Source organism: Leptidea sinapis, chromosome 39 (assembly GCF_905404315.1).
Source record: "Leptidea sinapis chromosome 39, ilLepSina1.1, whole genome shotgun sequence".
NCBI classification, from domain to species: Eukaryota; Metazoa; Arthropoda; class Insecta; order Lepidoptera; family Pieridae; genus Leptidea; species Leptidea sinapis.
The window spans coordinates 941,936-953,193 of record NC_066303.1 but is presented as its reverse complement, the minus strand read 5'-3'; the positions used below and the strand labels follow the sequence as shown (position 1 = coordinate 953,193).

The following is an 11,258-nucleotide window of genomic DNA, read 5'->3' as shown; positions in this document are numbered from 1 at the left end:
GGGCGGTTGTCTTACCCCTTCCCGTGAGCCTCTTGCCCGTGTGGAAATCTGAAAGGCCGGCCCCTCCAACTCATCTGGTGTTCCAGGATAATGTGCGCAGTGATCACTTAATACCAGTTAGGTCCTCCACTCCCAAAAATATGTCTAAGCTTTTTGCCAGTGGTCTGACAATTAAAATCACATGTCACATAATGGACTAATGATTTTATTTCCTATAAATTTAAATTATACTGTTATTGCCATAATAATAAACAGAAAAAATTAAAAATGCTTTATTAATACATCATGTTAACACACTGTGACTAAAATTAAAATGGTATCAATCGTAACTGAAGTTTACGAACCACACTGGTATTGTACTTAAAAGCGAATCATAAATTTCATCCTAACATATACGTTAAAATAATTATTGGCATAATGAAGATTCCTTTGCATGCAGTGAATTAAAACTATAAAAATATTCGCTTTACATTACCTTGCCATAATATTCCTAAATGGTAACACTAGATAAGCGTGCATACAATTCCATTAATTGTTTTATATATAGATATACATTGTACAATAATAATCGACTATTTTCTTTAATTACAAGCAGTCCCAATAAAAAAATGGCGATCGAATCCCAATAAGAAAAATATTGAATAAAATTGTCCGAAAAACATAAACGTTCCCTACGTGTTTACTGTTTTTTAAAAGTATTTTTTTTTTCATGTTTTCCTACTTCATATAAAACTGACGAAACATTTGAAAGGATGTAATTACCGCCTCCATGTTTCGTACAGCGCTGAAATAGTGTTGCCAGACTAAAAAAAAATATTCAACATCGATGTTATTTATCGTTAAAAATATCATTATAAAATCAGGATACAAGGACTATGTAACAGCAAGTGCGATATCCTTTAAGTAAATTTTCTTTATCCTTTAAGTAAGTTTCCTATACATGAATAAATAAATAAAACCTATATTTTTTATTGGTACTGCTCACTAAGATGTAAATAACAAGTTCAGTCTTTCAAAAGGCACATTCAAATTTAGAATAATAACACACAATAGCACAGCCTATTAGAAAGTTCATGCAAATAAATGTGTTATACGGTAAACAAAAAAAATTTCACAGCAACTATAGTCGGGTGAACCAAGATTGGTAACTTTTAATGAACAATGCCCGAGCTTGTTTTTATTAATTGAACAATATTATCATCTTATAGCCTAGCTTATAGGTTAGCGATTACTAAGCTAGAGGTCCCGGGTTAGAATCCCGGTAGGTGCAAGCATTTATATGATGAATATGGATGTTTGTTTCCGAGTCATGGATGTTTAAATGCATTTATGTATGTTTATATGAAATTATGTATGTTTAAGTAAGTATATTGTATTAAATATATTATTGTCTTGTAACCCATAACACAGGCTATAGATGCTTAACTTGGGGCAAGATAATTTGTGTAAAAAGTGTGTCAATATATTATATCTTAAGATCGTGATACGTGGTTGTTTAATCTCGTATTGAAGATGGAATGTTTCATTTGACTGCACTGACACCGGCTGCATTGTATTAGTTGGACAGACAAACTCATAAACTTTTAAAGTAGCAAACGTGAAAGATGTTATAATCTTTTTTTTAATGACCTTTTACACGAATTATCTTGCCCCAAACTAGGCATAGCCTGTACTATGGGTACAATGATATATTTAATACAATATACTTACTCAAACATACATAAATACTTATAAACAACCATAACTCGGAAACAAACATCCAAATTCATCATATAAATGTTTGTACCCATAGGGATTCGAATATTGGACCTCTAGATCAGCGAGCAGAGTCACTAACCACTGGGCTATATGGGACAAAAAAAAAATTAATTATTTTGCTTTGACTTTACTTTTTTTGAAGACTCACAGATTAATTAAAATCTGTGCTCAACAGATGGTAGTCTTAGGATAGGATAGTCTTCTATAAATGTGTTATTATTCTAAGCTCATAATTTCTACGTAATATAGTTGATGCATTTAAATAATACAACGTGTAACACGGAAATCAAAACATGGAAAATAAGGACCTTTAAATATATCCCCAAGTAATTATTTCAATATAATTGGCACACATTATTGTCTAAAACGATTTAAAATACTGTTTTTACCTTAATAGTACATCACAAATATATTCTCATGTACCAAAAAACGGTAACATAACATTCCATACAAACCTATTATATGTGTATAATATAAATTATATATTAATAGTTCCATTATTCCATTAAATATAATAAAAAACCATACACAGAGAACTGACTGTGAAATACTCGCAAAAATGACCGTTCTCTAGAAAGAGACAGAGGGAGCTGTTCATTTCATGACTGTCTGCAGCAAAAATATTGACAGAGCCACAGAAAGTTGACTACCCTCTAGAAATTAGTCAAAGCAACTATAGAGCCAATACTTGTTCCTCTTTAGGGTTCCGCTGTACGTCCGTCGGTCCGTCTGTCATCAGGCTGTATCTCATGATTCGTGAAAGTTAGACACTTGAAATTATCACAAATGATATATTTTAGTTGCAACTATAATAACAAATGCTAAAAAACAGAATTAAAGAAATATCAAAAGGGGCAACAAACGTGTTTTAATTGTACGGAACCGTTGCGCGAGTAAGACTCGCAGTTGGCCAGTATTTTGAAGGTGCTTAGCATACACAGACATATAGAACCACTCTATAGAAGTAGACTGAGCGACCGTGTACCCATTACGATTCTTTTCTCTTTTATAATCTGTTTCTTCTTTAATTTGTAGCTTACTTTTATAATATAGAGCTACCATTGGCGTGCGTTGGTTTTCTAGCAAGGTAGGTACTGTAGATCTAACAAGTCGTAGTTGTTGTCTGGTGATTGCTTACCGTAGGTATTAAGTAAGTATAGTATAGCTTAAGGAAAAATTTTATGAGTAGGTGTACAAAAGAACTTTGGTTTACATAATTAAACTGAATTATCTTTAACACAATATTGAATAGGCAATAGGAGGTAGGCACTGCCTAATTGCCTATATGATATGCACGCCCCTGAGAGCTACACAAAATTGCCCAACCTATAGAAACAGCTCTGTCACTCTTCGATTGGCCTATAGCGTACTTATGTATAGTTTCAACCCCAGAACGAGACAAATATTGGAAAATGTCACTTGATAGTAAACTGTCATAAGGAACATTCGGTCAATTCTCTACTACGTCTACGTATATATATTATATTAAATTCACACGACGAATCATAGGACAGGCGCTATATAATAATATTAATACATTTATAAATAAATCACAAATCTCAACATTAGATAAAGAATATTATCTATACCTCATAAAGTTTCATACTTACCTCGGAATAACCGACCGATTTGAAATTAGAACATAATATCGATTTTTAATTTAAAAAATCACATGAATTATTGCAGATAGGTACTCTATAGAATATTTAAATTATTCCAATAATTGACTTTTTATATCAATAAATTCCAATACCATTTTAATACCGTCTGCTTGTAGTTTGTGTCATAAATTCCACGTAGCTTTAGACTTAACCAACAAATACCATATATTATCGTCTGCAAATTTCAACATCATTTTTACATAAAGTCCATTCAAGTAATTTTATCAGTCATTCCAGATATTCCGTATATCCCTGAGCGCCAGTGAATATAACATCGATCCATATCCGGGCCGCCTCTCCCGAAGGCGCCATTAAGTAATACCTCCTTTGTCTTGTTTTGACAATGAACGTTGTCTGTGGATTCGGCGATTTGGAAGTGTTGCCATGGTCCAGATATACTTCTTCTATTACCTGAATTTTATAAAAATCGTTAATATTAAACTTTTTCTGTATTATTAATAATCGCGAAGTAAAGTCATTCAAATTTTAAAACTTTTTGTCTCTATGTTACCTTTGTTACTACATAACTACATGACAGGAAGAAGTTATTTTAATCTTGGAGTAACTTTACATCGTGTTCAGTTATAAGACAGTTATGGACAATAACAGTGATGTAGAAATTACCTCAATCTATTTTTAAAATTTTATCAGTGAAAATCGGTTATACCCAATAATATTATACAAATAGGCATGTCATATTCAAATACAAAAAAATGTCTTTATTTTGTCATTGTATCAATCACGCCATCATTTAACGGATGTTTCAGATAACTTATAAACAATTAAACAGACCGTGATAGCTGTGAATACATCGAAAAAAATTGCGGCGAATTGTAAGCGTCTATTTTTAGCAAATACTAAAACAAAGTGACTGTCGTATCACGTATATGTACCTAATCAACTACCTTTCATTTAGCGCACGCAAAAAAACAAACTTGCGCGCCACTTACCATAATAATTTTCATGATTAGTTTGCATCGCGTTTGTTGCTATGTGGTGAATATATATATGTCAGCTTGATGTGTTCACAAGAGCTACTAACGTCATCAACTGTCATAAGACATTTGACATCATTTGACATTTTTAAGTTCACGATATATGATTAATTAGATTAGACATCCCAATTAATTATAACATTTATTGAACGACTTACTTTGTTATTACTGTTTTATAATTATAACTATAATTTTAGAAATAACTATAATAGCATATTGATCTTTGGTTAACTTGATTCGTGTTAGTTAGTTGGCACTACAGTAGAGCCAACTAACAGTTGGTAGCACAATCACTGTGACGGTCGTGCCCTATACCTATAAGCCAGAGCGCTCAGTTCGAGAGAACATTACATAATGTGAATTGTAAGGGGTAACGCTGCCCAAATTGTATTAAATTATTAGTGGAAACTGTAAAATACAGATATTTAATTTTTATGTGCGTTTAAATTACCAACCCCGTACTACATATAAACATAAGAGATTTTCACCTATATATTGACTCATCACGATATTTCTGGAACCATAAGGCGTAGAGACTTGAAATTTGGAAGGAATATTCCTTTCGCTAAGTAGAGGTCAGCTAAAAAGGAGGAATGGATTTTGCGAAATTCTACCCGCAAGTTTTTTTTATTATGAACAGAACAACGTCTGTGTTGTCAGATAGTACAATATGATTGTTTTTTCCTCGCAAGTGTGTTGAAAAAGTGCGTATGAAACTCGAGAGAAAGTTACGCGCTAGACACTCGGCTGATTTACGATCACTGCAACCCATAGCCTCGTGTATAATGAACAACTAAGCTCACTTGTATCATAATATACTAACTAACCTGGAAGTAAGCTCCGCCCCTCGGTTTCTTCTCTGTCTTGTCCCAGTAGTACACGAACGTTTTCGACTCTCGGTCAAAAACAAACCACCTGTTGAAACAAGGTTAATAATAAATACATTTAATTATGCAGTTTTCATACTTATCCATCGAAACCCGTAGTAAACATTATCAATAGGTTCGCTATCTTTTTCTATCGTGCTGTATCTCCGTAAGAGATGTTCTTGTCTCTCACGCGTTGTACGGCATATATATACACTAGTATATTGTAGGTTAGAAACTAAAAGTACCCAAATTGTAAAGTTGAATACCTCTTTGACCATGTGTGGAACTTGGCTCCCAACTTGTGTAAGTATCCTCGACAGGAGCTGGAGTTCAGTGTCACGTAGGGGCACAGCTCAATCTGATGTCCTGGATGAAAAATAAATAATTAGGTATGATTATGGCTCTTATATTCCTAGATACGAGCTCGAGAAAGACAATTGATAGAAACATTTGAGATGTGATTCTGGAGGCACATAATTTTTTTTTATTTGTGAGAAGGTGGCTATTTGTCTAGTCCTGATGGGTTGTAGAGACACCGCGTCAAGAATTGAACTATTGTGTTCACCACTCATACTTATAGCTCGCAGTACAATCTTAACACGAGTATTACCTGGGAGTAGGGTATAGTCGCCAAGGATGATGTTACGCTTATGCATTAGTGGACCACACTGAGGTGCCTGTTTAGGTGACAGTGTCGCATCCTCGTAAGTGAGACGCGTGTTACGGATACTCTGGACAGTCAGGTGCACCAATGCATTAACTCTTTTGAAGCATCGTCTCCGAACCCAGCCCTCTACAGTCAGCAGCAAATCCTCAATCCTATTTCGGTCACATACTCATTATGTGGGGGAGATGAGAGCCTTGAAAAGCTGATCGTAGTTAGGAACACTGGAGGCGAAAGAATCCGCGGACGGTCCCCTACCAGATGGAGTGGTCAAGTGAAACGCCCTCGACTAAGTTGTGCTCGGTTGTCAGAGATGCAATGACAGGCACCTATGGAGGCAGATCATTACATGTATGAACCAGCATCCGAAGATGACCTCTCACTGCAGTCATGAGAAAACGACTGCAGAGAGAGAGAGAGACAGAGCTATAATGAACTAGAGATCAGTCGTATGTCGTAATTCGAGAATATTTTTCGTTTTTTTAAGATATAGTTTTGATGAGGTTTGATTGAGCACCTTGCACCAAACTTTATGTGTTCTTTAATATTATGGGCGTTCTTGTGGGAATTATTAGTTATTATAGAACTTCGAGTAATTGTGGCTTTTACAGCATTAACCTTTTTAGCTGTAACAGCACGCGGCCACCCCGATCTATTATGCTCTCCGACAGAGGATGTGTCGCTATATCTATCGATAGTACAACATACAAACATACGACTGATAGGTAGCTTTATAAGTATCACGTAGATGACCGACGGTGCCATACCAACTTTGCACAAGATAATCACTGCAAACTCTGTTTTCTTTAAAAGCCAATATAATATTAAAGTCGAAAAAAATATGTTAAATATCGGGAAATGATCGAAGTTTTTAAAATAAACAACGAGTTCCAAACAAGCGTTACTAACTCCAGTTAACGCACTGAGTTTCTTGCGCCCGTTCTTCTCATGTCTGACATGATGATAACATTATGAGAAAGAAATATATGCGTCAGTCCTGATAACAGGCACAAGGAACTCAGTGAGCTTCTTTTTTTATTAAAATGTCGTTGCAATAAAATTTATCAATTAAATAATTAGAAGGCGGTTACTCCATTCCATTTTAGAAGTGGGAGAGTCACGCAGCCGTCTTTTGACGTCAGCACAATCGGGCCAGACTCGTCCGGGTTAATTACCACACTCGCACAGAATACCGGCGTGAAGTAGCGGCCTAGTGCCGCTATGTTTCGCATAGGTTAGTGTCGAGGACCGGAGGCCATTTCCCCCCCATCCCCAACAAAGATTATGAAAGCGGTCCCTAAAGAGATAGTACCCCAGGAGGGTACCGGCTCTACCAGAGTCGGAGAATCCCTCCTCGAGCACTCTAGCTCGGGCTGCCCTTCGTATTCTGGGGAGGGCACAGTACCGCGCATGACGAAGGACAAACGAGGCAGTAACACCACGGCACCCCGCTCCACACTCAACGTGGACTTTTGCAATATCAGGGGAATTCACTCCAACTTAAACGCCGTCCACCACCACCTTGAGACGGCGAAGCCGGCCTTGTGTTTCCTTACGGAGACGCAGATATATCGACCTAGCGATACGTCATATTTAACGTACCCCGGGTACAAAATTGAGCACAATGTTTTGCCTCATGCCGGGGTATGTGTGTACGTTAGGGAGGATATCTGCTGTCGCCGTCTCGGCAATTTTGAGGGTAGGGTCCTGTCCACTCTCTGGCTCCGCGTAGATTTAGAGGACCGCGTCCGCATCTATGCGTGTGTCTACAGGTCCCATAGTGGTCACGCAGAAACCGATCATCTCATGGGCTGCGTTCAAGCGGCAATTGACGACGTGCTTGCACAGATCCCCTCCGCTGAAATCGTAGTCTTGGGTGATTTCAACGGGCACAATGCCGAATGGCTTGGATCACGTACCACAGACTACGCAGGGCGATCTGTGCATAATTTTGCATTGGCGTACGATCTGTCCCAATTGGTTGAGTCGCCAACGCGGCACCCGGATGTGGATAGCCACATGCCGTCCTTATAAGATCTTCTGCTGACTACACATCCCGATGGTTACCAGGTCCTTGTCGACGCCCCTCTCGGAACGTCCGACCATTGCCTGGTCAGGAGTGTAGTGCTTATACGACGCCCACGTCGCAGACCACCAGCGACCCGCCGCGTTTGGCACTACAAGTCAGCAGATTGGGATAGGATGCGTTCCTTTTTTGCATCCTACCCTTGGAGCAGGGTTTGTTTCCCTTCGGATGATCCTAGTGCCTGCGCCGTTGCAGTAGCCGATGTGATACTACAGGGCATGGATATTTTTATACCAAGCTCTGTAGTACCGATCGGTGGCAGATCACAGCCCTGGTTCGATGCGTCAGTTAAAGCAGCATCTGACTGCAAAAAACAGGCGTATCAAACTTGGGTTGCGGCGCTGGGCACAAAGGATCCGAACTGCATAGTTCTAAAGAGGAAATACAACCGTGCTTCCAGATTTTTTAAGCGGCAAATCGCCCGTGCAAAGTCAAAACACGTCGTCAAAATCGGCGAGCAGCTTTCCAGTTACCCGACCGGAACACGCAAGTTCTGGTCGTTGTCGAAAGCTGCTTTTGGTAACTTCAGCCAGCCGTCCATGCCGCCGTTGCACATGAGGAATGACACCCTGGCCCATACGGCAAAATAGAAAGCCGATCTCCTGTGCGCTCTTTTCGCCTCCAACTGGACTCTTGACGACAACGGAAAAACACCGCCGACCATCCCGCGGTGTCAGAGCTCTATGCCTGAAGTACAGCTCAGACAGAAAACTGTTAGGCGAGCTCTGTTTCCGTTGGACGTCAGGAAGTCGAGCGGGCCGGATGGCATTTCTCCAATCGTGCTTAGAACGTGTGCCCCTGAGTTGACGCCGGTGCTAACGCGTTTATTCCGGCACTCTTATTCCAAAGGCGTAGTCCCTGACTCATGGAAGTTAGCCCTTGTCCATCCGATCCAAAAAAAAGGAGACAGTTCGGAACCGGCAAACTACAGGCCTATTGCTATTACCTCCCTGCTCTCAAAAATCATGGAGAGCATAATTAGCCGTCAGCTCTTGGTATACCTAGAGGGTCACCAGTTGATCAACGATCGACAATACGGGTTTCGCCATGGTCGGTCGGCAGGTGATCTTCTGGTATACCTAACACATAGATGGGATGCGGCTATTGAAAGCAAGGGGGAAGGCCTGGCAGTTAGCCTGGATATAGCGAAGGCCTTTGATCGTGTATAGCATAAGGCGCTCCTCTCTAAACTTCCATCATTTGGGCTTCCCGAGAGCTTGTGCAAGTGGACCTCCAGCTTCCTCACTGGGCGCAGCATACAGGTCGTTGTTGACGGACATTGCTCGAACCCGAAGCCCGTGAATGCTGGAGTGCCCCAAGGCTGTGTGCTATCTCCTACGCTGTTTCATTTGCATATCAATGATATGTTGGACACCTCCAACATTCATTGCTATGCAGATGACAGCACTGGTGATGCCGTATACACGGGCCATGCACGTCTCTCTCGGGAAGTCGTCGACCAGTGCCGGGAGAAACTTGTGTCTTCTATCGAGTCCTCTCTTGAGAAGGTCGCGGAATGGGGTAAATTGAACCTTGTCCAATTTAACCCCCAGAAGACTCAAGTTTGCGCGTTTACCACTAAAAAAACTCCATTTGTCGCATCACCGCTCTTCGACAACACTTCCCTAAAAGCCTAGTATCGGAATACTGGGTCTCGAAATCTCGAGCGATTGCCAATTCCGTGGCCATCTGGAGGGCAAAGCCAAATTGGCTTCAAAGAAACTGGGCGTCATTAATAGAGCACGGCAATACTTCAAGCCGGCCCACATTCTAGCGCTGTACAAAGCGCAGCTCCGGCCACACATGGAGTATTGCTGTCATCTCTGGTCTGGCGCACCCCAGTATCAGCTCGATCCATTTGACCGCGTCCAACGCAGAGCAGCGCGAATTGTCGGGGACCCAGTACTCTGTGAACGGCTGGATCACTTGGCGTTGCGTAGAGACGTCGCTTCATTGTGTGTCTTCTACCGCATTTATCACGGGGAGTGTTCCGAAGAGCTGTTTAACCTGATTCCTGCCGCCGAATTCCACCTTCGCACGACACGCCACAAGTTAGGATATCATCCTCACCATCTGGATGTGTGGCGGTCCTCCACAGTGCGGTTTACAAGGAGCTTTCTTCCACGTACTACAAAGCTGTGGAATGAACTTCCTTGTGCGGTGTTTCCGGGACGATACGACATGGGTACCTTCAAAAAAAGCGCGTACACCTTCCTTAAAGGCCGGCAACGCTTCTGTGATTCCTCTGGTGTTGCAAGAGAGTATGGGCGGCGGTGATCACTTAACAACAGGTGACCCGTACGCTCGTTTGTCCTCCTATTCCATAAAAAAAAAATCCCAAACTGTATATTATTATGAAAGTTATTTATTATCTTTCTACTTGGTCTGTCTTGTTCATTCATCAATTTAATTTATATATAATATAATACTAACTTACTAATTTATTTTATGCATAATTACTAATAATAATTTACAGTGAATCATAAATTTTCTATTTTGCCACGCGGTAACTGATTACTTATTTATGGAACTGTTGTGTAATAAGGGGTATTAAAACACGAATGTGGATTTATCTCACGAGACGAAGCCGAGTGTGATAATAGTATCACATGAGTGTTTTATTACCTAATTATCAATAGTTGCATACAAGCCTTTATCTACACCCATAATATGAACCCTCTAAAAGATTCTGAAACAGTTAGCTTACTGCTGACAATAAAACAGCCAGTCCTAGTAGTAACCTAATATTAATTACTGATCATATAAAAATAAACTAAGTATTAATGAAAAAATTATTTACTTTAGTAGTAATTTACATTTTGTATAGTGCAATAATTAAAATTCATTTGAATATTATGTTCTTTTGGAAATTAATCGCTCATTTTTTGTAAACAAAACAATAAAAATGTCGAAGAAAAATGGCGGGGATTCGAATAACATACTTTTTTTTACGGCGCGCGACGTTCTGGTGGTGTGGAACGCGCGTAAACCAAAATGTTCTTTTTTTGAAATTCATACAGATAGCAATAAGAATGTGGCTGTCTGTTAAAACTCTTTGAGCATGAAGGGAATGAAAAAAAATAGGAGTGTTGTTATGAAATTCAGTACAACATTACAACACTCTTTTGGGTGATGTAATGGTTATTAGTACATTGGGTGTTTTAATGTTGGCAATAAGCTAACTGTTTCAGAATCTTTAATAGAGGATTTATAGTATGGGTGTAG

At 39.4% G+C, this 11,258-nt stretch overlaps 1 protein-coding gene across 7 annotated transcripts in view; it reads right to left on the bottom strand.

Annotated features, from left to right (window-relative positions):
- Positions 1 to 257: 257 nt before the first annotated feature.
- LOC126976075 (pleckstrin homology-like domain family B member 1) overlaps positions 258 to 11,258 on the bottom strand; it is a 111,645-nt gene continuing 100,644 nt past the window's right edge. For all 7 annotated transcript variants that reach the window (XM_050824244.1, XM_050824245.1, XM_050824251.1 and 4 more), the window contains 3 exons: positions 5,550 to 5,649; positions 5,242 to 5,329; positions 258 to 3,830 (listed from right to left, as the gene is read on the bottom strand). In XM_050824244.1, coding sequence (XP_050680201.1) covers positions 3,648 to 3,830; positions 5,242 to 5,329; positions 5,550 to 5,649 — 371 coding nt within the window. In that variant the 3' untranslated portion in view covers positions 258 to 3,647. The remainder of the gene's footprint in view (positions 3,831 to 5,241; positions 5,330 to 5,549; positions 5,650 to 11,258) is intronic.